We start from the raw sequence: 26684 nt of genomic DNA, 5'->3' as shown, positions 1-26684 counted from the left end.
TTTAGCACCGTGTGTTCCATCCACAATCATTTCCCATGTCTGCATGTTATGCAGATAATGAAATCAAATCTCTGAAATAAAGAGCTAAGTGACCTGGGAAAAAAATGAAAAATCAGTCTTAGATGGGTGATTATTTAAGACTTGCAAGTGAGCCTGACTACCAATTGAAAAAAAAAAAATCTGTCTATATCTATATTTTTCATCACCAAAATGTCTGTTGTAGGTTATCTAGTTTTATGGTGATGACATTAAACTTCCGAAGTCTGAAAAGCAAGCTTTAAGAGGGATTCACTAAAAACAAAAGGTATGATGATATTCAAAGTTGGTTGTCTCTGCAATAATTTTGCCCAGAATAGAAAGACTGAAATGGTGGGACTCTGCAATCTCCACTGCAGCTCATTTCCTCTGGATCTTCAGGCCTCTCTCCTCAGCCATTAAACCAAGCCCTCAGTGACACCCTCACATTCTGGAATTCAGCAGGGAGTGCCCAGGCATGTCTGGGCAGACACACACAGGTACAGGGCTGATTATATTCATGTGATGAAGCAGAACATTGATTCTGAAGGATCATGATTTACAGTCAGAATGCACATTGTTGAAAGCAGACTCCATCTTCCTCTATGTTTCTGCAAAACCCAGCACAATTATGATTTAATCTTGATTAGTTTACTAGCAACTGCCACAATTTAATAAACATTATACCTACGTGATTAACTTCCATAAATATCAGAAGCTGTATTAAAAGCTTCATCTCCAAGCAGGAAAATACAATATCTGTGCTTCACTTTACCCACATCCAGAGTTCCAACCTCTCTTAGGATGAACATTCCACGGGGGTAAATACAAATGAGAAGCACACAGCTTATTAAGAAAGGTGCCATTTTTACATCACGTTTCAGAGTAAATTTGGCTTTAGGGATGAGTAATTCAGGCAACTGCTGAGAGCCTCACACAGAACTAACTCATGTGTTAGTCTGCTACTTCCTTGAAGCAGTGAGAACAGAGGTGGGAGGCAACACATGGTCCCAGCTCCACTGCAGAGCCGAGGATCCCACAAATTTGGAGGTCAGAACAGCAGAGCTCTTTCTTCTGTCATTAGCTGAGCAGCAGATGTGACGCCAGGCTTTACACAGGAGACTCAGTGATTCATATTGTCTGTACATCCACTGCAATGGGGTTGTTTGGCAAAATAAGCTCTGACAAAATCATCTTCAAACACGTCTGCTAAAGGTTAAGAAGGAAGAGCTGAAATGAGCTGAGTTTTAGCAGTGCAAAGCAGTGATTTCAAGATGCCTACAGGGGCCACTCTTTCTGAAACTATTGTGCTGCAAATAGCTACCTGAAGATACATTTAAATCTTTACTTGGCTGGGCAGTTTTCTGGATTTGGGATCATTTTCACAGAGACCAGGTAGAATTTTCTTCATTATTGTTATTACTAGTATTATTATTATTGTTATTATTTAACTTTTACAGAAAATGCAGAATTAGGATCATCTCAAAGGGAGAAAAAAGAGGTCAATAGAAGCAATCTGTCATGCCTTAACCTGAAGGTGTAAAGAGAAACTTGAAGATTCTCCCTTTTGGTTGCCAATCTCCTTTCACTTCTTTTCTGTCACAAGCTTTTCAAATTAACCGCTCTTTCTTATCACAAAGCACAATGATAAATGATAAAAGAAGAAAGTCAAAATTAAGGGTTTAAACTAGGCTTTGCAGTTATTCATAAAATCACAGAATATTTTGGGTTAGAAAGGGCATTTAAAGATCATATGGATCATTTCCCTGTGCCACAGGCAGGGCCATCCTCAATAAGATCAGGTTGCTCAAGCTTATCCAATCTGGCCTTGAGTGTTTACAGGGATTTGGCCTCCACCTCACAAAAAAAAATGTTATTTATTATGACTTTCTGTATCTTCACAGGATCTTGATTTAATACAGTATCTCAGAAGTTCTCTTTGAACATATTCTATTCTTATATTTTTTCTTTTTCATATTCTGCTCATCTTTCCTGTTACTCCAGTGAGAGTATTCAAATCAAACACAAATAAGCACATATGCCAGTGTTTTTATGACTGGGGTTTTTGGGCTGCCAAGGCAGGGAAGGTCTGGACAATCTGCCTCCCCTCCCACATGGAAAGACCATTGGGGGTTACACTTGGAATGTATTTCTTTCTCCCTTTTTTTTTTGTCTCAGGAAATGCTGCTCCACTGCTTAATGTCATGTGTAATGTAGGGCCATATCTAAATGAGGACACCAATTCTTTATACCCCCACATTTGGCAGAATCAATCTGAAGTTGGAAAGCAATGATTTCCTTGGAAAATCAAGAAGCATTATCAAAAGCACAGCTCACCTGTCTCCGAAGGTCTCGTGTTTTCTTGGTCATCTTGTCAATGGCAATGTTGAGTGGGTCTCCCTTCTCCTTCCTTCCAGTCTGTTAAAAACCCAAAATTATAGAGTTAGAGGAAAATCCTCCAGGTAATATAAACTTTAAAAAAAAATTGTAAGGATTCATCAAAGGAAATTTTTGCAGCTTTTTTGTTTGCTACCATCAAGTTGTTATTTCCAAGTAATGTTTTTAATGTGTTTATGTGCAGGAGGCACAGAAGATTATTTTAAAACAATCCTAAAGTGATAAGAACAAAGATTAAGGTGACTCACCGGAGAGTTCAGAACTTTTCCACCAATAAATTATGTGCATATATTATAGCTAATACTCAAAAAAATCTGGCAAGACCTTTCACTATAAAATGATTATTAAGAGTTTCTAATCTCCATCCTGCCAAGCACTGGGAATGTTAAACATGATAATAAGCAGCAACACAGCTTGAGGACAGAAGGAAAATGGTCCCTATGCCTGTAACAGGAATCATATTGGCAGACATTAGGCTCAGTATAAAGAAGAAATCCACTTAAAACACTTTCCTGCAGGAAGTCTCAAAGCAAAAACTCCTCACGAAGATTAAAAAGGGGGAAAAAGCCTTTTGTGTCTCATAACCAATGGGGGAAAAATATGGTTTTTAGGTTCAACGGCACAAAAAGCATTAAGTGACTTTGTTAACTGTATTACCTTTCTCTTAAAACTACTCTAAAGATTTGTCACATCTCTTGCACATTGAACTCTGTTTGAAGGCTTTTCATCAAGAATCAAAATGATCTTCCATTCTTCCTGGCAGTAGTCTTTTCCTCCCAAGGCTGTTTTCAAATGCTCCTATTTAGAATTGTTCCTTGCATATGATTAAGAGCGATTTTCTCTCTCCAGCTGAGCCTAATAGCACACACGTTTCTGGGAGCTATTGAGAAGTCACTTTTGGGGTGGGATGGGGATTAAAGACACCCTTTCAATGATATCCTCTCACATGTACAGCACAGTTATCAGCCCTACATTGGCAAGAGGCCTCTGTTCCAGCCTTTACTTTAGGCATTCATTCCTGCCTGTAATTCTAATTATGACACGAGGCCAAAGCTTTTATGATCGTTTAGAAATGCTAAAACCCATCCCCTTTTTTCATTTAAAAATTCAAACATAACATTATCAAGTGCCGCCAGAATTTAATACAAAACATAAATTTACCTCTTAGCTTTCTAAAAAGGATCCATTACAAAATCTGGAGTTAATCACACAAATTGACACCAGAAAACAGAGAGGGAAAGCATTTGCCATCACACAAGAGGAGGTATCTGTGTCACCCACTGATATTTTTATCTCACTTTTCTTGCGTTCATCCTTTGACTGAGTTCTTCTGGTCCCCAGCTGAAGAGCCACGTCTCTTTAGCCTGAGCAATGTCAGCACAGGCTTTTGGTTTTACATGTCCTGAATTCAGTCCCTGGTATTTTGTTCAAGACAGCAGCTGTCATATGTGCACACAATCGAGCCTGTTTTTCAAGCTGAAATTTCACAATAAAGCTGAGGCATGAAAGTTTGGTTCAGGAAGACTCTTCTGACTGTTGGAGTGGTACAGCAGGGACTCCCAAGTGAGCCAGGTTCTAGTTTGTTAGAATACAGAGTTATATTCTAAGAAAACTTAGGAAAACAGAAAATTACTCCACCTGTGTGCTGTGCAGTTGCTGAACCAAGTTTCCCTGGTAACATTCATGTTCTGGGATACTTTATTTTCCCAGTCAAATAATTCAGTTTATCTAATATTCTTTAAATTCTTCTCCTTCTCTTTGTTTAAGCGTTATTGGATTGGCTTAGAAAGATCCATAACCACAGAAGGTATGTCAAGACTTTTTTTTTGGGGCAAAGACAACCTTTGTTTGGCACTTTTTCTTTCCTTACTTTTAATTAAATCAGGGAATAATTTGCCAAACTTATTTGCCAATTTGCCAGGGAATAGGCCAAAATTCCCTGGGTATTATTACAACGTGAATAAGCAAAGAGCAAACACCAAGACACTTAAGACTACATAGGGACAGTATTTTACCGCTCTCAAATAAAACAAGTGGTTCACAATTCCTCTTCACTGATCTCATGCGGGGCAGACATATTTTGCATTCACCACCAACATGGTGAGGTCAAGCAATTAATGCTTGGCACTGACTTTGGGGGTCAGAAAGCTGTCCTTGAGCAGGAACTTGGGAATCCTTCCAGGATAGTCAGCTATGGGATACAGTGACACTAAATAAATTAAGCATTTGATAAACTGAACCATTTAGAGGAAAAGGCTCCTCTACTAAGAGCAGGCCCATGGCAGCCTAAATCCAGCATCCCTCCTAAGCCTCTCTTCAAATCTATCCAGTAACTTTTTGACTCCAGTTTTAAGTAAGCAGTGTTTATATAAACAGTGGCCCTTAAGGTACATCCTATTGTGAAACATGAAACAACTGGGAACCCTTCTGTGACCCTAAGGCCACACAGCACAAATGTCAATATCCATCTGGCCGGTCCAAAACAGAGCAAAGCCTGTTCCACATTGCTGCATGCAATTGCCCAAATCGTGCCTCCATGCTGCCTGAGATGCTAAATGGGATGTGCTGGAGAACTAAACCAAAACAAGAGATCCAAATGAGCTCTCTCAATGGCAGCATTTTAACTCTCACAAATATGGCTGAAATCTCCCATTCTGCACCATTTTTACTTACTCAGGAATTTTAAGTGTTCTTCACCTGTTACTTATAAAATGGCTACTGCCGTTTAGTATGTATACAATCCCCCTTCTTCACCACATGATTTCAAAGAAATTTGTTTAGTAAATCACATTATTGAAAAATAACTAGCATGGCATGTGATGCTACATAGCTTCAGGCAGGTCTGTCAAACACCATCTGCTCTGTGCTGAAAATATAAGTTTATTAAAGTTTATTTATTTAAGTCCTTAAATACTCTTATTTTATTGTTGCTCTGTGATAAATTTTTGGCCTTCATTCCTAAAAGGGATAGAAAGTAATTTATTCGTTTCCTGAGAAAATGAAAAGGCTTGGTATTGAGCCGTTTGCCATTTCCCTGTTAATCTTTCTCAGCAAAGGGAAGAAAGATACTTTGGGATGAAAAGGAAGTAAAAATTGCTTCTGGCATTGGGTTAAAAGGAGAAGGAGGAGAAATGCACAGAATTCCTTGAATGCCAAAATATCCGTATTCAAGTTCCTATGGACAGAATTACATCTATTCATGGTGTAATGAGGAGAACTTTGGAATAGGAGAATATATTAATCAAGTCCTTGATATCTTGTGACCATTAACAGCATTTGCACACTGCTTGTACTCGAGATATTTTCAAACTATTTTCTCAGTCTAAGTTGTTTCCATTCTAATTTCCTTAGAGCTTTTCCCTACCCATCTGATTTATTCTGAGTTCAGGATGAGCCATTCCCACAGGCTCTGGCCAGGGGCTGAGCTGGCTGTAGACTCCCCCAGCTCAGGAGAGGGTCTTCCCCTGCATTTCTGCCCTAAGGTTGCACTTCCCTCCCAGGCCACTCAACGTCAGAGCCAGCTCCCTGAGTATAATATTCAAGTGTTTTTAAGCCTGATTTGCCACCTGACACGAGAAGTTGTCAATACATCCACGTCTGGTAAGTGGAAGAAATCAAGAAATGCTTCCACTCTCAAGCAGTGTCAACAATATTACCTGAACAACAAAGACAGAGCACAGTCATTTACATGAAGCAAACTCTGAAAAGCCTTACAGGTAAAACTGCATGGTATTAAGGCCAGAACTTATTTGTACGGGAATTTCAACTTCATTTGGTTGGGAAAAAAAAAATAAAATGAGAACAAAAAGCACTAAAGGATTGTGAGAAATTTCAGTATCTGCTGAATGCTAGGAAGATCTCTGCTAAGGTATGACACTGGTTTTCCTTTTTACAAAGACCTTTTCCTCTCCTTTTTTCCTTTTTACAGTTTAAACTATTAGAGTAAAATATTAAACTCCTCAAATATGTATCACAACTATTAAGAACATTTACATGCCACGATTTGCTCATTACAGAACTCTTTTGATCAGCATGAGGTACTTAAGAGGACATTTTTCTGACCCTAGAGAATATCACAGAACCAAGACAAGGACAGTCAGGCCAATCAGCCCAGAGACTCAGTGCATTTTAGATGAGATATGGTCAACCTTGGAGGAAGATGCTTCAGACTGGAACTGTATTGCTGGTTTTTAATAATTCCAGATACCACTAATGAGAAAATCACAGAGCTCAAATTTCAGCATATGAAACAGACAAAATTACAGCTACCAAAATGATTGTTATAAAGACGGATGTTATTGTAATGAATATCCTTGCACTGAAAAGTTAGGGTCACTTAGAGATGTCTGAGAAGCAAACCCAATACTTTGAGCACATTATTATAAGAAAAAGCCAGATGAACAAGGCTGACAATGGTAACCTACAAAAGAAGGAGATGGAGTGCCAAGAAATACACAAAAGTGGGCCAACTGCAGGCCTACAGAATAATGCTGCAGACAAAATCCCAATGTGTATCACGACTAAAGCAGTGATTCTTAGAGAACAGGATTTTCCTATGAAGTTCGTGATTTAGAAGCTCAGGGTTTCAATTAAACAGTAACACTATTATTAACAATAATCTATGTCAGATGGTTTGGAACCACCATTTTCAGACATTACTTTTTTTTTTTCTCTGCTGCTTCAGATGTAAGCCAAAATATCTGGGAGAGCTCAATCTCCTAAAACATCAAGTGTTGCATATCCAAGGCACCCTCACTACTGTTTCAAGTAATTTAGCCTCCAGGAGACAGCTGGAAAGATTATCTATTGATCCAAAAACTACCAAATACTGATCTATTTTTATATTTTCATCATCCCCTAGGTAGAGGGCTCCATTATTTACAGGTTATTCAGAACTTCAATATCACAATGTTTTATTAAGGTGTAAATTGCTGCTCAAAAATGTATCTGTCCTAATATTTTATTTTAAATGTTGAACATCACTCCTTTAAAACTATGCCAGTGTTCAATAGCCCTTTTAAAAGTGATGAAGAGAAGCTTAGTACTAAAAAGAAAAACATCTCGAACAACAGGCATGGGCTGCCTCAGTGCTTTTAAGCAGAAATCTAGGTTTAAACATACCAATACATAGTCCCCTTCTGACAGAAGACAATTCATTTTGGGTCAGGAAAAGACTAAACAATATATTCCAGGAGAAACAGAAATTAAATTTCACTGGAAGTTGAAAATTCTGGCAACTTTCTAGGGAGATGGGTCATGAAAACAAGTTTTACAGAATCTGTGTAGTTCCTCTAGAGATGAGCTGAAGAAGACTTCTTAAAATAATAAGTGTAAGAAAGACTGAATGTTAAGAAGTCTCTTCGGAGTGTGGTATGAACACTGATACATAATGTGTGTAAATTACTGTTGTACTCAGTTCTGTGATTTTATCCTATTTTTATTGTATTTTTACTCGTATAAATTTTTTTGGTTTTAGAATTTATTCTAAAGAACTGCACTGGAGGTTCTGAAGGCACTCATTTTCAATTTTGCTATAGAAACCTGTCCTGTGGAACAAAAATTTGTATGTTTCCATGTCCTCTTAAAAATTCATTTATTTAGTCAGGAGAAAAAAAAAAAAAAAAAGAAAAAAAGATAATTCTGCACAAAAAGGGGGTAAAAAAGGCTGTGTAGTAAGGTCTTTAGAGCTTTGTTTAGGTGGTTGCAAAGGAGAAAAGCTGAGTCACCACAGAGAAAGGAAAAGATAGAAATCATGGAATCCCAGCATGGTTTGGGTGGGAAGGGACATTAAAGCCCATCTCATTCCACCCCTGCCATGGGCAGGGACACCTTCCACTATCCCAGGTTGCTCCAACCCTGTCCAATCTGGCCTTGGACACTTCCAGGGAACCAGGGGCAGCCACAGCTTCTCTGGGCACCCTGTGCCAGGGCCTCCCCACCCTCAGAGAGAACAACTTCACCTTAATACCTGATCTAAACCTGCTCTCTGTCAGTGAGAGGCCATTCCCTGTTGTCCTGTCTCTCCATCACTTGAAGATATTCTCCCTGTTTCCTGCAGGTTCCCTTCAGGCACTGGAAGGCCACAATGAGCTCACACCAAAGCCTTCTCTTCTCCAGGCTGAACAATTCCAGCTCTCCCAGCCTTTGCTCCCAGCAGAGCTGCTCCATCCCTCTGATCATCCTGATGCCTCCTCTGAACTTGCTCTTCTCTTCCTGCTTGGTTTTATACCAAAGGGTGCATTAGGAGTCACAGGAATTAAATGCAGGACTTCCTGAGACATCTCAGCATTCCTTGAAAACATCCTTTTAGTATTTTCCAGCTCTTTCTTGGAGGAATAGGAGAAGCACGTAATGCTCCTTGGTTACAAGCAAAGACTTTTTTGTCTGTTTAGGTATTTAAGAAAAAGGCTCCAGTTGATGACAACACTTGTCTGTAATGTTGGCTTCCATAAATCTCCCTCCTGTGCTGGGTCCCTGGGCTGGAGCAGCTCTGCAGGTGGGGTCTCACCTGAGGGGGGCAGAGGGGCAGAATCCCCATTTCCTGCTGCCCACCCTGCTGGGGATGAAGAGAAATCCCATCTTGGTCAGGACGTGGCTTTTTTGCAACAAAACACTGAATTACAGCCCCTCCCACAGATGCTCAGTTCTAGAATGGCACTCACTAAATAATCTGCTCCTAATGTATGATACAGACAGTAAGTTCTCTTTAAATAAAACAATTGCTCTCAGCAGTGTTTAATTACCCTGTGACCAGTGAGTCTATCTGGTTCCAGGTAGCATGAATAATTACAGCTATGGAGAAAGCTGGGGAAGCCACATCCTTGCAATCACAGATAGTAAATAAAGTCAATAAAATTAAAATGAACCATGAGCTGGACACAGTATCAGTACCTGAGGTGTGCAAATCTTATCCTTGGCCTGCATCCAAGCTAGTTTTATCTAGGTCCGTACACAATTAAAACTAAGTATGTAATAAAATAAAGAAATCATAAAAACTGTACCCATTACTGGTTGAAGAAGATTCTCTTGTTATATTTTATGTATGCTTTTTTATGCAGGCCACATCACCACAATATCTTAATGCCTTCGAGTTGTGAATTGGTAAATTAAGTGGTTTGTTTAGTATCAGCCATGTGTAGCTTCTTCTTTTAACCTCTCCAAAGTGGGAAAACTCATATGTAGGGGAGTATTTTGCTTTGGTTTGTGCCATAATTTTTCTTGGTTTTGCATAATTCACTTTTGTAGAGACTTCCTGTCTTTTGGAGGACCAAAGATTTCAAGAAATGTCATCAGTGGCAGCAGCAAGATTTGAAACACCAATTAAGATTAGGTCTTGAACATACTGGTTCCCAGGTGGCAGCTGCTATTACTGATTGATATTATCCATAATCACAGACTGCATCTAAAGCTTCCAAAAAAAAAAAAAAAAAAAAAAAAAAAAAGGCTGAAGAATTTACATATTTACATTTAAAATAATATTAGAGGCTGCATAAAATGGAGAACTTTTTCACTTTTGAGAATGAAGGCAGCAATGATTTGGGTTTGGTGATCATTTTTTTCATCTGTAGAGGATACACTGAATAATTCTGCATTTCTGCGTATTTTTGAACACGGATCACTGAGGTGAGGACATATTTCTGGTTTTCTAGCCACTAGCCAAGACTGGATTTTACAGCATTCTGAGGCACTGAAAATTTAGAAAAGGCATCTGGTGGGACTTTCCTAAGTGACAAAGCTTGTGTAACTTCCAAATCTCATTGATTTTTTTATTGCATAAAATATATCCATTGTTTGGAGGGGTTTTTTTTGACAGAGGGTGAAAGCCATGCAGCAATAAGAAATTCTTCCACCTGGTAAGAATATCCTATCATACAGGAGGTGTGTAATTTAATTGAATTCAGATTATAATGTAACACATTCTGCCACTCCAGAAAGCAGTGATAGTGCTCAGGGTAGGACCATCCCATTTAATTTTACCATTCTGAAATACTGAATCAAATCTAGTTATTTTAGCTCCTTCTATATTCAATATATAGTGACAGGCATTTTTAGAGCACCCATCTGTCTTGCATATTTATTTTAATACAGAGTACTTATCATCACAGAGGATTGCTTCTCTCCATTGACAGTGGAGGGGAGCTTGAAGTACTTGATGATTAATTCTTAAAAGAATACTGAGTTACGTGACATAAACTGCCTATTCAACAGCTGCAATGAGTGTCCAGCCCTCCTAAGGATCAGGGTGGAGATTGTATCTTCGACAAATGTGTGATTTGCATGGTTTTCTTCCAGAGAACTAAAAAATTCTCTGGAAGAGAATTGTAAGGGCATGTTTTTTACAAGCTTCTGCACAAGACATTCCTCCCAGGATGGGATATTTTGAGGTCCTGAAATAAGATCTACCTTCTTCTCCCTGTCTGAAAGAAGCACACTTCAGAATTTCGGTTCAACATTGAATCTTAACACTTTCAGGTCCTTTCCAACCTGGCAGCCTGTCACAAGTGGGGTCCCTCAGGGATCAATACTGGACTCAACATTGTTTAATATAGGCAAAAGAGAAGTGAAAAGGTCCAGAAAAGGGCCAGGAGGTTGATCCAAGCACCAGGAATGCCATGTGAGGAAAGGCTGAGAGAACTGGGTCACAGAAGCGCCACAACTCAATGAAGAAAACTGAAAAACCCCTCCAGTTGTATCTGTGTTTCTTTAATCAGATAATAGACATATTATAACAACACCACCCTGATTTGGACCTGAAGTTTGCAGATAATGGGGGAAACAAGGGAATGCAGCTGGAGGAGCCAAGACCTCCGAGAGGTTTTCTGATGTGTCCTCGAGAAATCTCTGAGTGTGTGTAATGTGATTGCCGTCGCTGTGAATACAGGGGACAGGAGTGTTAGCATGCAAGTCCACTTCTCCTCGCTTCTGTCCTGCTGTCCTTGGGAGCTGATGTCTGTGAAGCTTCCCCTCATCCCTTCCTGTTGGAGGGGTGCTTTTATAACAATGTGTATTAGAATTCTAATCTGGCGGAATATTTCCTGTAGTTGAAGAACATCTTTTCCTTTGCAATGCCTACTCGGAGGACTCAAAGAGGAAACATCAGGGTTTTCATAGAAGAAACTATGTACATTTCTATTCAGGAGATGCTGGTACAGAAAATTGATGCTGTTACGCTTAAATGCTTACAAAAAATAGAATTTTTGAGGAAAGGAATCTGAATGATGTAAACTGTTATAAAAACATCAGCCTCACTGAAGCCACACTAATTTACACCAGTTGAGAATCTCCCCACTCATCATTTAAGCAAAATCTTGCAGATGTTTCCATTTAGAAGGTCAGAAATGTTTACTCCAGAATTCAAAATTATTCTAATTTCTTCACAGACTTCTACTTGCAAAGGGTCCACTACAAACTCCTTTTTTAACCACTAACTGCTTTGCAGCTGTAAATTGCAATCTGATTTTAAATTGCTCCTGGATGCCTTCTCTTAATTTAAAAAAGATGAGAAAAAGGAAGAAGTATACAATTTTTTCTTTCCATTCAGCTATCAAAGCCCTTAGTGAAGGACTGTGTAAATAAAAAATGTCAAAAATTACCAACTTTAATACAAGCTTTTGAGAAAAGTCTATTCTATTATTTTAGCATAATAATGTTCCTGAGTCATATATAGTTATTAACAAAGCCTTGTGTCATGCACTGTGTTAAAATTCTGTTGGTGAAAAAGTTGATGCAATATAGGCAACTAAAAAAGAAGAGGGGTAGAGAAGTACAGAATGTCTTACAACATGTAATGAACAATACTTCATGCATCTGAACCCTGAAATATATTGACTAAATCTTTGTTGTGTCCCTGTCACAGATTAGTGGAAATCCTTGTCAGAGCTCTTAGTGGAGGTGATATTGGTGTCTGGTATTTTTGTCAGTTTTATGTTTTATTCACTACACAGCACCTGTAGCTCTTCTCTTCCTGCTTGGTTTTATACCAAAGGGTGCATTAGGAGTCACAGGAATTAAATGCAGGACTTCCTGAGACATATCAGCATTCCTTGAAAACATCCTTTTAGCATTTTCCAGCTCTTTCTTGGAGGAATAGGAGAAGCACGTAATGCTCCTTGGTTACAAGCAAAGACTTTTTTGTCTGTTTAGGTATTTAAGAAAAAGGCTCCAGTTGATGACAACACTTGTCTGTAATGTTGGCTTCCACAGCATGAACCTTTATGATTTTTTTCCAGCAAAGAAGTTTTTTAACCAAATAAGCACCCCTGACAAATGAAGTGACCACTGGAGGTTCAGCAAAGCATTCACATTTACAGGTTGAACATTTCTCATGAACTCTTGAAGACTGAAGCTCCAACTCTGCTGCTCTATTTAGGTCCAGAATTACTGCTCGTGGCACAAAGACAGGTATTATGCGCTGGAAGCACAGAACTGTTTTGGCTTACAGTGCTTTGATTAACAAATATCACTGAAAAATGGGATTTCAGCTGGTTGGCTGCATCTGTCACTATGCAATAGACCCCTGGATGAGATGTGTATTGACTATTACATCTGCATTTCTTTCTTTTTAATTGCATTGTGCTAATATTCTTGGGTGATCCATGAGGAAACAAATCTTGTTTATGTCCAATCAAAAATGTGTTCATCAAGGCAGGCAGCTGAAAGTCAATGTCAACTCAATATTTCTACTTATAACAGAGGAATAAATGCTTTATCCAATTAGTTGCTAGGGTTTTTTTCCCCTTATCTTGCCAGTATCCTCCAGACCACCCAGGGAGGGCTTTTTCTCTATGCATTCTCTTTAATAATCAAATTTCCTCTGAAAACCTAATTGAAGTACACAGTGAGACAATATTTGACATAATTTTGGGTGATGTTTCTTGCATCCAGTGAAACCACTGCTGGGCCCTACTTGGCACCTGCTGTGCAGCCTCCACAATGACCTGTGGATGTGTCAGGCTTTCTGAGGGCAGTGACATGTGCCTGGCAAGGAGGATTTTCACTCTGACACTCTCCTCTGATAACTCCACCTTCAAGCAAACAGTGAGTGAGAGATTTAATTGCACATGTACTAAAACTTCAGCCCCTGTTTGGAATGAATGGAACCAGAGCAAAGAAAATAAACCGACCCTCATCATGGTAATTAACCTTTCACTTTGGGTACAGGCTTCTTTGTGTCCACATGCTCCTTTGTAGGACATCACAACCCTGAGGAAATAGGGATTAAAAAAAAAAAAAAAAAAAGGTTTAAAACTCCACCCCGACATCCAAAAGAATTCAAGAGCAAAGGACCAGCTCTGTTTTCACAGAGCAAAAGCCATGGTCTATTCCTACCACTGTCTCAGATCAATGTGTTAAATGATATCCATTCAAATTACTTGTCAGTTTAATCAGACGAAGTGAAACACAATTACAGGGCATTAGTGTAAAAGCCAGCACAAAATAACAGAATGTCCACGTGGGATATCTGAAGCAAAAGCCTGTTGAAAATAACTCTGTGACATTTTCATCAACAGTCTTTTTTACAGAAAAAGAAACCCTTTGGAAATGCTATTACAAACTAATTAGGCATAAAATAATGCTTTACTTCTACAGACTGATTAGAGGCCTTATTTCTTCTTGTAGATATCAGAAATATTTTTGGATTTTATTTTGTTATTAGAATAAAATTAAATACATAAAGACCTTTACTGAAATGATAACTGGTGCATTTACAAAGCCTCTCTGTGCTCCCTCTCAAGTCAGCAGGAGTTTTACCATTATTTCCACTGAATGATTGGAGCATTCATTTTTCATGGACACTCCAGATTTCCATTGAATAAAAGATTTATTTTTGGAATCCTCAAGCAAATGACTTGGATTAAGTGGATGAAATAGGAGCAGAGAAGGGTAGGGATGACTCCTCCTGCTGAAGGCAGGGCTGCAAATTTGGTGGATTCCAAAGGACAAACAAATACAAACCTCCGGCAAAATCCCTGCCTGGAGTCCCCAGGTGGGATATGCTGGGGTGGGCACTGGAGTCCTGACTCCTTCACCCCAGTCTGCACTACAGCTCAGTTTCACTGGAATAGGTAAAAAGGAACCCAGTTCAGAGGTGTAAAGGATATAAGGATTTGTGAATCCCCATGACAGGAAAGGAGACCAAAGCCCTATATGATCCTCAACTAGTAAAATTTAAATATAGGAGGTAAAATAACCTCTATTTGTGTTAGAATTTTTTTTTTAACCCCTGTCAATGCATGTCTTCAGGACAGAACTGAAAAAAGCTGGAAAAAGCCTTCTCCTTCCAGACCTAATTGGACTTTTAAGATCCAGGAGAGATGGGGGCATGGACTTTACTCAGCACACTGAATCTCCTGGAATGAGGTGACTTCATTTTTTCAAGAGCCACAATGCACAGTCCAGGTCTAGGTGCCCCTGTGGTAAAATCACTTAAAATGACCAACTTGTAATTCTGAGCTCAGAGACTCGGAGGTCTTTAATTGGATTTGGCCCTTTATCTTCTATATTCATGAGATAGTAATTAATTTGACCATCCCTGCCTGGTCCAGAGGGTAATTGAATGAATAGCTCTGCACAGCACATAAATGCCTCCAAAAAGAGTTATTACTATGACTGTGCAGTAGTGACGAGTTAACTCTGCCCCGTTGGTAATGACGGCATTGAAATTCCTAAGTTCCACTGGAGCCCATCTCACAGTTAATGGGAAAGGAACAAAGTATGTGAACATGAAACATGCAGAACCACTGAACAGTTAATACTCTGCCCTTTAAAATAGTAACAATTAAATTACTCCTATTTTTCCAAGTTTCCTTGCCATCTTCTGGCACTACTAAAACCCAGAAAATACCTCAGAAAGTGTTAAAAGGAACTTAGTTCTTTTGGTAGATTGCCACAAAGACTTCTTGTAGGAAATGAGGTGGAAAAAATGTTAAGGAATGTTAAATGAAATCACAGCAGACTGAAACGTGTGCTTCCAGTGCAAGACCTGAAATAAATTTGAAACAGATGCTAATTGCCATCACCTTCACTCTGATGTTCATAAATGAAACTGAATGAGACTTCAGAATTATCAGAGGAAGCCCAGCCATCCAAAGACCATTAAAACAGGCTTGGATTTGGTTTGTCAACTCCAAAGTTATTTATATCCATCTAAGTCACCTAGATCCTTCTGAAAATTCATCCAATGAGACACATGTGTACATTTTTAAAAGGACTGAAAGCCTGTTGAATTGAAATTCCTAAATTACCCTGGATGTGCCTTCCATTGGCAATCAATATTGGCCTTGGAGGTGAACTCCAGATCTTAGGTTGTACTGAGTTGTTCCCTGCAGGAGATTTTTCCCTGAGGAATGGGTAATGGTTTGTGTCAAGACAAACAGGATGGTTTACAAGTCTCAGTATAAATCATGCACTGCCACAGACAGCTGAAGCTTTTCAGAACCCCTTTTAATGATAAATGCTTACAAAACTAACTGCATGTGGTGAAAGTGCTGACTGACCACTACATCTGGTTTGATCCTTTCCCTCCTGAAAAACTTGATGTTACACATCAAACTTATTTTTAATATAGAAGGATATCAACCATTTAAAATAGTGTTATTTCAATAATTCAGCAATTTGGCCCTTCTGTGACTTCGATATCAATTTCTGTACTAGTACAATACAGCATTCCACACTTCCTATTTATTACTCTTTTCTTATATGCCACAACCCATAATTCCACTGGCACTATCTTTGATACTATAATTGAATAAATGCATACTACACAAACGAATGATTTCACTAAAACAAAAACAACTGAGGAACTTCTGCACATTCCACTTGGTTGTGATGTGCACCAAGAGGAGAAACAACTGAATTCTGTGGGAACTTGACTCTATTCCTAATTCCCAACCCTGGCTTCTAATAGACTACATTTTAGTGAATTTTTCTTCAGTATGGCAATTAGTGTTATGGGTGAGTCAATTCCATGATGATCAAACACCTAAAGAAATAAAAAAAAAAAAATAAACTAAAGCTCCGCAGGAGAAGCTCTGTGGCTTTCCACACTGCATGATGCTTTTCACTTCAGAACTACCAAGTAAATTACTGAGAAAAAGTTACTGTGAATAAAATGGGCTGCACTGTGTTAAGTAATTATTTCTAAAGTGTGAAATGGGTAGGAAGTATCTCCTCTCAAAGCAGTGCCATGATGCATATTACCTCTCCCGTATAAAATGAACAGTCTTTTTTTTTTTTTTCCCTCCTCTTTTCTTTATCTTGCTGGAGCAATCACAGGAATGAAAACTTTATTTTTCTAATGATTTTGTATGTGGGAGAGAAGTGCTAAGTCTCAACCTGTGAAACTCTGCTGTGCTCCATTATTTGTACTGTGCTAGGGTTTTGAGGAGAATTTCTAGAGTTTCATGAGCTGTCAGGAAATCACAGACTGGTTAAGGTTAGAAAAGACCTCTAAAATTGAGTCCAACAGCTCACTCAGCACTGCCATGTTCACCACGACAAACTCAGTAAATTATGCGTATATCTGGGCGATGTTCCCCGTTTAAGGAGTGCAGGATGGAGTTGTGATCACCTGTGTCAAAGACCAGCATTTCCAGATTTGATTTTGGAACAATGCATGGCACCACTTGTTTTAAGTTTATCTTTCAGTCATGTCATGCCACACACCCATTCTGTCCCTCAGTCTTGGAACCGGTGGGAAAAGAAGGTCATTTTAATCAAAGAGTAACCTCACAGGAAAATACCCTTCTTGCTTCTGAGAGAACAGAGGGCATTCTTGCCATTAATTAATACCTACATGCACAACAACAGGTTGCAAAAAGAAAAGGCTGGTTTCTCTATATTTTTTTTTAATAACTATCATTAAAAGTTGCAAGGATTGAAGAGTAGAGAGGAGAAAAGGCATGTAAGAATCAAAGAGGAGTTTTCCCCAAGACAAAAGGAGACACAAATGGGTTGTAATGACCTGGCTAAATACTGCTGTTTATTTAAAGGATAACTACACAGACATTAAAATATTTATGCAGCATTCGTGTGAAATTCAGTCCCAGATCAAAATCAAGAGATAGCAGAGATTAAATAAGAGAATCCTAGTTCAGGTTTAATAACTGACAAGCATGATTATTTTTCCTTTATATTTTCCTTAATAATCTTATTCAACAACATGCAATACAAGCTTCTACTTTATTTTGTTCATACACATAAAAGATTCATTGCAAAAAAATCAGAAAGGGTTATTTCCTGAGATTAAGTATTGCATGGATATCCAAATTATACTTCACAGGGCTGTGACTTCTGAACACTCAGAGCCATTCAGTGATGGCCTAAGATAAAGAGCAAAACTGCATCCACAGAGTGTAAACTCATTTTGGCATCTGTCCTGAAACTATCTTTGAGGTTTGACCTTCAGAGGAACTTCACAGAACACAGATGGGTTGACTGGGGCTGGCCACAGGAAAGTGTTTAACAAGTCAGCGTTGTGAAGCAGTTGGAAATGATGCAGAACAGGCCTCTAAATAGATCAAGTCAGCTCTGCTGAGATCTCAAGCTATGTTCATAGCTTGTTCTCTGGCATCAGGGGCCAAATGGATAGAACACCCTAGTTTCAATACAGTTTGGGAATTGTATGCTATTATTTGCCATTATTAATACTTTATTATTTAAGTGGCTAAAGAATAAATTTTTATGATTCAATAATGTTTAAAATAATTTTATAAATGTGCATACTTCCAAATACAGTAATTGCTACGTGGGGTTAGTGTGTATTCAGAGCTAAAATGCCAAGTCATTTCGGAAGCTTCCCTGCCACGTCAGAAAATGACACAAAGTCACCAATGCTACTTTGTCACATTCCCAGATGGCTGCGTTCCTGCCGGGCATGGACAGGGAGTGGACAACCTCAAATCTATGACCACACCGGGCAAGGCACTGATAAATGTCTCTGGTGAGCCTGTTTAACCTCACATGCTCATGGAAAACAAAAAGAATGAGTTTACAAAGTTAATATTTCGTCAGCTTCTCTTTAGACACAGATCTATTTCTTTAAAAAGATAATCACCTTAAATGCACAATTGTGTGTACACATTAACAGATATTTTTAAACCCAAAAATGAAATTTCTTTTCTTAGATGACTTGCTAAATCAAGAGAAGAGTGCCCATCAATCATTTAATATAGCTAAATAGTAGAAATTCTGATAAAGAGTTCTTTTTTAAAAGCAAAATGAGGCTGGTAGAGCGATTGTCTATGCCAGTATTCACTTTGACTGATGAACTTCAGAGTAGTTTATTACAACAAATAGCATCTCCTAGTGAAATTCTTTGCTTCTAATATAATTTTGCTCTACAAAAACCTATTTTTGACATCAGAAACAAATTGCAACAACTTGTAGAAGAATGAGTTGTTGCCTCCGAAAGCTATTTCCAAAATACCACATAACTTCAAATTTTATCAAAACAAAAACAAAGCTGGGTGACACATATTTATGCATTTGTGTGTGTGTAATGCTTTTGTAATTCAAATACACCATGTTTTACCATCAAACCATCAAAATAAATCAAAATAACCATGTTTTCTTGACTGGTGTCATTAATATTTTCAATGCTAAGAAGGACAGTGCCCAATGTTATGCATTGTGTAAAATATCTTAATTCACTTGCCATTTATTGTTTGTTGATGTCACTGTCCTCAGCTGGTCAGGATAAGGTCAAGATAAGGACAGGGAGAGATCCCTCACCAGGTACTGTCCTGGGTAAAAGAGAATCAACTGGGAGAAACTAGTATAATTTATTACCAAGCAGATCAGAGTAGGACAATCAGAAATAAAATTAAATTTCAAAACACCTTCCCTGAACCCAGAAAAATCGTTTAGAACAGCAAAAATTGATGTGGAAAAATATTTTCTTCTGAATACAGAATACCGTGAAAACTTTTGGCTTTGTATCCTTATGACTTATGGCTTAAATTGACTTTTGAATTATATTAACTTAACCAGTTTTGGTACCACTGCTGATATTTTTTTCTTATAAGAAAAGACAAGTATTGGTTATTTCTGTAAACCTTGAATCCAGTGAGTTAAAGGTGACCATGATTCTTCCCTTCTGTAATAAATCCTAATAACACAACTGGATTTATAACAGCCTATTATACAGCACATTCATGAATATAGACCAATTTTCAGTTTCCTGGACTAGAAATCATGATCACATCTAATCTCCCGTGCCTGACAATAAGTTTATAGTGTTTAGTGCAAAAGCTCACTGACTTCAGAGGTCATTGAAAGAGATCACAAACTGCTCTATACAGCAGAGTTTTTAGTAAAAAACCCAAAAAAATACCAAGCCAATAGAAGGAATATAAGAGGAATGCTCCTATTGCTTTTTGTGTTGCTCTATACTACATAGATTTTATGGGCCTTTATATTCTACAGATGTTATGCTGAAACAAATATATAAACTCAGAATTATTTTTTTCCCCTTTTCTCAAGTATTTTGGTAATTTCAAAGGTCACATCTCTGGGCAGGCCCCCTTCAAGGTCAGGTTGTACAGAGCTTTGATCTAGTGAGAAATTTCCTGACTCACAGCAGAGAAGCTGGACCAGATGATCTTTAAAGATCCATACTATGATTCATTTGGATTCTGAAGCATATTTTTGATTCAGAATGGGTTTTCTTTTCCTAAACAGAGTAATTGAAACTACTCAAAACCTGCCCTCAGTATTACCAGAATGAGAATTAATTCATCAGTCTAAGAAAAAAAAAATTTCTGAAAATGTCCCAGATTTTCTCTGTGCATTCTCCCATTCTCCCACTCTTTTGGAGCAGCTTTGAGATCCTGCCTGGGCTCTGCTGGGTAAAGATGCACACCCGTGGCTGGATCAGCTGAGGAGTTCAGTGCATTGGAATGAGAATTTGGGCTCAGATTTGATCTCTCACCACCAAACAAAATGCATGACTCCACCTAAACTGTACATAATAAAACCCGCAACTTTTTGATTTCCTACAGTTACACACAGCAAAAATTATTAATTTCTAAAGTAATGCCTTGTATTTAATTGAGCACTGTAAAACCAGCATTTAAATACAATAATCTTTTAGAAAGAATGCATAGAAAATGAACAGACCTGTTTACTGCTTCAGAAAAAGTGGGTGAAATACTCTGTTTTGTAAATATGATCTGCAAATATTTATTTTTAAAAGCCAATAATTTAAACATTCTGCTATCCAAGTCTTTATTTAAATGTCAATTACTATAGCATCAGAGAGCATTTATACAGCTAAATGATGCTTCAACCAGCTTGCACTGATAAAAGTTCTATGACCACTATTGACTGTCTATAAAATATTTTTCATTTGATCCAGTTGCAGGACTTGCATCAGACCACCAAACCAGTGGATGGGGAACAAATCCCTCAAGTGATTCCTAGAATGCACATTATAAATACAGCAGGACAATTTTAACAAATTTGAGCATTCATTCTCTTTTCAAAATTCCAATTTGAGAGCCCTTGTGGGCTCTTTATTCCCCTCTTTACATCCCTTTCAGGTGGCATTAGGCCACTGGACTGAACTTAATAAAAATAAAATCTATAGATACAATAATGGCACTCTGAAGAGTTTGACATAGACACATAAACCAAAAAGAATGCGGCTTAAAATAAAACATGTTTAAAGGCATTTTTATGGTTTTTTTTTCTTTTTTTTTTTATGTCTTAAGATACTGTGTTTCAAATATCTCCATCAGATGCACACCCATCAGTTAGAAGTTTTCTTTATTAAAACAAAATTCAGAACATTTTGCAGGAAACGAAGATACGGGAACTTGGAACTGAAATATTTGGAGTTAGAGAAACATAAGAGCTGGCTACAGCAACCACAAAACATAAATAATATTTGCCATCCTCCTACTTCAGCATGCAAGCCCTTCCCCGTTCTGGGGCAGTTGCCACCTACTCCCTCTATATCACTTCAGAGAAGGCTGCAAACGCTACCCAACATTTATTTGATGTTACACAAACACATGCAAATCCTTATGCATATGTATGAGCACAGAGACACGCCTCCAGAACGAAACTCAACTCCCTCCATCAAGGTCAGCGTCCTCAAACTCACAGCTCACAGGCAAGGAGTCTGACTGGAATGGGCATTGCAGTGAGTGGGAAAGGGCAGATTGGGAGTCATATTGTCACAGAGGCTCCTTGCAGGCTGTAGGGTCCAGTGCTTTGTCTCTCCAGTTTGTAGATTCTTACATCTTTTCTACTTTTCCTGGCCCACAGGTTCAAGGTTTGCTCCTCAAAGTGGCAGTTCTAATGTTTATTGCTGAATTCCTGTCTATTTAAACAATCTCAGACTGACTGCCTGGGTCGTGGTTTTTTCTTACAACAGAGTCACAATTCTTTTCATGTTCCTTTCTTTTCCCTCCTTTCATACACCCACTAAATAACCTGGGTTTCCTCTGACAGGCTGTCAATACTCTGCACAACATCTGTGTGTGCTCTGAATTTGCTCTGCTCCTAGAGCAGTGCTTTTGTTCTCTGGGCTGAGATGTGCCCATGGCTCAATATGTTTTCTTTGCCTCCTCGTTCATCCATGAAATAATTTCTGGACTTGAGACACCTGAAGAGCCCATGAGGCTCCCATGGAGACACCTCCTGGTTTGCTAAGCTGTAAATACAGCCCCTTAAAATATCCCACTTAAATGCTCTCCTCTGCCTCGTTACTTCCATTTCTTTACTTCAATGCTGACCCAAATGTTTGGACCAAGTGACTTTTCAGCCTTCACTCTCTCCTGACATACAGGATCAATACAAAGGCTTAGTTTGAGCAGTGGGATTGAATGTTGTGCCCCCACAGAGACAGATGAATATCAAATCTGGAAAAGATTTTAAAAAAACAAAGAAACAACAAAAAGGAACATTTCACAAGCCTAGGAAAATATTAAAAAATTGAAATTCTATATATTCTCTTTTTACTCAGTGATTTAGCACAGTGATAAGTATGACAGCTAATTCTATTTGTGCAAACTCAGTAAAAGGAATTGAAACAGAAAATGTTGCAAACTAAATGAAATAATAGCATCAGTCATCTCTGAAATCATTATTGCACTTGAGAAACATAATAAAATTCAAGTGCATGAGACTTTCCTGGAAATTTCCCACACACTTTTTGAAGACATCTGCTCAAGGCAGAAATGTAGGGTAAGTTTCTGGAGAGGGAAGAAAAAACCAAAACCACATAAGCTGTATCTTCCTGATTTCCCCCATAGATTATATGATGCAGAGCAATTTCTTTGGGGCATTATGTGACCTTTTCCGCTTGTCTGAACCTCTCCTGCGCTCTGGGGTGCTCCAAGAGAAGCCCTGAATCAGCTCTCTGAAGCTTCTCACGAGGAACAGAAACGGACTTTTGGCCTGGCTTTCTGTGTCTGCAGACCCATCTTTAACTCATTCATCCCATTTAAATCCAGTGCTGGTGATAAAGGGACACCCCCAACACCCACAGGAACCTTTTGCTAATGCATTGTGAACAAATTTCCTGTCTGTGCTGATATCAGGACACCATATTGCACTGATCAAAACCCCATTAACCACTGCCACGCTTACAAACACAGGCAAGAATTTAATTTAAATGTCATTTTAAATTTCCACTATTAGACTTTGTCACTGTTACCACCCTAATCTTTTTTCCTTACTCCAAGGCTACCGAGCATCTTTATGTTCACAGATTTTAATTTTAATTGCACACTCAACTATCCTAAATTATTAGGCAATGTACCAAGGTAGCAGGAAATTTGCATTATAGTGTTTTCTCCATATGCTAAGCAGGTTAAACTATATCACCCATATGCTAAATTCCTCCCTGCTGTGAGTAAAACCAATGAATATGGTCTTTGCACGTCTGTAACAGGCAGCAGATCTGCTGACAGCTTCAGCAGACCTTGAGGAGCCAGCACCAGTTGCACTGGGTGCATTTTTCTCCCAACGTTCTGAATATTAGATCACTGGGTATATATATTTGCATAACTTCTCAAAACTACCCTTTTTACCAGTTCCATCAAATACTTGAAACTTCTTCACAATATCAGTACCTGTACATTTATGGGGTTTTGCCTTTGCTTTTTTCCAGTATTGTATTTTTCCATATCTGCTTTAAATCCTTCTGATTCAGTTCTGCCTCTATTTTCTCTCCTCTCTCACTACTCACCATTTCAACCTCACAAATTCACAATTTCCTTTCAAATCCAGCTGTAATTCCTGGCTCTCCATTTACAAGCCATCCTTTAACCCAGCCCCTCACTAAGAGCCAAAGTGCCTTGACCAGCTCAGCTTTTCTGGCCACACAAATATCTGAGATTCACAGGGGAGAAGGGGTCGCAAAAGCTGTCAGGGGTTTCTGCCTTAAAATTGCAAGTCCGGTAAAATCTTGTCCATTGCCAGCTCTGAAATTCTATTCTGGTCAAATGATCTAGCCTGATTTGGGAACCAAAATATGTGACAAAGAAAAGGGAGCTTGGGGAGAAAGTACTGAGGGGGGAACTTGTAACCCACAAGTAAAGAAGCTCATGCCCCTATAACACATTGACCTGCAGGGTAAAATGGCTCTTTGGGAGGTGGTGGTGCCAAATCCTCGTCCCAGCCAAGCTTTCCCCGGGTCTGTGACACAGGTGAGTCCAGGCAAACAAAATATTTCTAAGGATTATATTACAAAGATTCACTCCTTAATCTCTAATTCATGAGACATGGTGCAAAATGAGGCACTCTCTGCATTAAGTGTTTCAAGGCATATAAAGATCCCAAAGGCATCAGGATTGGGATCTGCCTTTAGGTTTTCTTCTGCACAGCTGATGCTCAGGTGCAGACAAAATACCAGCACCAGCTTGTGTGGCCACTGGCATGTGGCCATCTCCTGCTGCAAGCCCCTGAACCAAAGCAGGACTCGTGTCCTGCAGGAAGGAGTAGCAGCAAGATAAACTGAAAAGATCATAATTAGCAATAGAGATAATAGATTAGCTCTGCATCGACCTGCTGCCAGCCCTTTCCAGACAGGGGATGTCTGTCTGGAAAACAGCACGAGCCTGGAGTCATTAGCCCATGTGTGCCAGTGAACCCCTTCAGAGAGGCAGGCTACACGAAACAAAACTGAGACACAAATAAAGGAATGAGAAAGCCAGCTCTGGACAAGCTGCTCTTTCTTCTTTACATGCCTGACTAAGGTATTACAACCTCGTGGGCATGAAAACCAAATCTCTGTGAGGGGGTGATCCAAGCAGGAGGTTTTGTGTGACAAGCTACAGAAGAAAAGGGTTGGATGCCCACCGTGTCAGTTTATGACTTGTGAAGCACAAAATCTCTGCTTCAGCTCAGGAATCCTGTGTGGTGTTTGTTCTGTTTAGTCTCTGTTTACCTTCTCTATCTATTTATAAGCAGGAATATTTCATGCAGGTGTTTTGAAGATAAATGACACAAAGAAAAATACTGGAAGTGCAAAAATACTATTGCACTGGAAGCTGCAGATGTACTTTAGATAGCTGGAAGTGCCTAGAGTATTGGACAGGTGTCAAATAAATTCTAAGAAATATTATAATAGATCATTGCACATAAGCCAAGGTTTCATGGAAATGCAGTTTAGATAATAAAAAAACCTCCTATCAGTTTGTCATTTATTGTTTGCGTGTGTGTGGGCTGGTAAATAACCATCCCAGCAAACCAAACCAAAGCAAATCTCTTTGGGTATATTCTCAGGAAAATAACGCTATGGGAAAAAAAACCCCAAAACAGGAGTTTTATTTCAGCGTGGAAAGCCAAAGGTGGCAAGGGTCACCTCATCAAATATATTCTGCATGTGAGATGGTCATTGACCAACAGGAATGAAAAGCTGAAGTTTAAGGCCAGCAAATACACCTGCACACACTTAATGCCCATAATGTATTCCAGGCCTTCAGTGCAATAGTTACTGCCTTTGAGAGTCCTCTGGGGCACAGCTGTCCAGCGCCATCAATTTTTACACATAATGCAGGTAATCAGTAATTCAAATGTTATACTGAGCTCATAGAGACAGAATATATGAATGTAGTAAGTCTTCTCACAGAAGCTCTACAGCTAGAAATGAGGAGAGGTATTTATTTAAAATAGTAGAATCTTGTTTCATATTAAAACAAAATTTAAGAAAATCCATAATTCAACACAAAGTGATTTGTGCATTTAAGTGAATGCCTACAATTCTCGAGCTCTGTGGGAAAGGCTGTTACACAAGGAAATGGTGGAGATGGGAGCTGCAGTTGTGTGGGCACCTGTGGGATCAGAGCATAGATGAAGAAAATCCTTTTTTATTGTGAGTTCTTGCAAATTTCCTTATTTAAATAACAGAGTTTTTTTCATAATCTACAGACTTTCTGAGCAGGCAGAGGAATGAAAAATGCATTGCACTGCTTATGCATGTTACCTAAACACTCTTTCCTTCTCATTACAGGACTCACTTCAACTCTAGAAGAGCTATTTTGTTCTTCTGTGTCCTGCTCATGAGCCTCAGATGGTACCAAGTCAGTTGAAGTCAGGTAACTCCAACTCAGGCAAAACTAGAGAGGAGAAAAGGAAATCTTGGTGTAGGCTAGTTCTTCCATCACCACTGTTTGGTGCAAATAATTCCTTTTTTACATACTTTCATTAATATAATATAATTATCCATGCTATATAATGAGCTTTCTACCTACAGCAATTCACTTAGAAATGACACAGAAGGTTTTTTCCTGGGTCCATCAATGTTTTCTATCATCATTAATGATCTGAGTGATAGCACATGGAAAATGCTTATTCAATTTGGAGGTGACACCGAGCTGAGAAGCATTGAAAGTGCTCAGGAGAGCAGAACAAAAATCCAAAATTACTCTGAAAAATTGCACTTCATGTCCCAAAAAAAAAAAAAAAAAAAAAAAAAAAAAAAAAGCTATTCCAAAAGGGTCATGTGCAAGGTGTTCACTCGGTCAGGAATAACAGCTATAAAACCCAGAACAAGTAGCAGCTCTATAGAAAATCTGAAAATGTGCAGAAGAGGTCTTGCACGTCACGGGAGGATGATGAGCCATCAGTGTCACCCAGCTGCCACCAGCAGGAACACCCAGCAGCCAGGACAGCCTGTCCTCCCCGTTAGCAAGGCCTCAGCTCCACCACCTTGGGGTTTGTTTTGGCACTGTGCATACAGAAAATGAGGACAGTTTAGGAGGGATCCAAACCAGATCAAAAGCAGTTACCGAAGATCAGCATATGCAGCACCAGGAGAAGAC

At 38.8% G+C, this 26684-nt stretch overlaps 1 protein-coding gene across 2 annotated transcripts in view; it reads right to left on the bottom strand.

The window, feature by feature from the left end:
• Nucleotides 1–26684, bottom strand: part of CTNNA2 (catenin alpha 2) — a 469159-nt gene that overhangs the window by 113718 nt on the left and 328757 nt on the right. For both annotated transcript variants that reach the window (XM_066317287.1, XM_066317288.1), the window contains exon 8: nt 2353–2433. In XM_066317287.1, coding sequence (XP_066173384.1) covers nt 2353–2433 — 81 coding nt within the window. The remainder of the gene's footprint in view (nt 1–2352; nt 2434–26684) is intronic.

The sequence above is a fragment of the Sylvia atricapilla genome, chromosome 4 (assembly GCF_009819655.1).
Source record: "Sylvia atricapilla isolate bSylAtr1 chromosome 4, bSylAtr1.pri, whole genome shotgun sequence".
In the NCBI taxonomy this organism is placed as follows: Eukaryota; Metazoa; Chordata; class Aves; order Passeriformes; family Sylviidae; genus Sylvia; species Sylvia atricapilla.
Note: the sequence above shows the minus strand (reverse complement) of the source record. Positions and strands in the feature narration are given on the sequence as shown.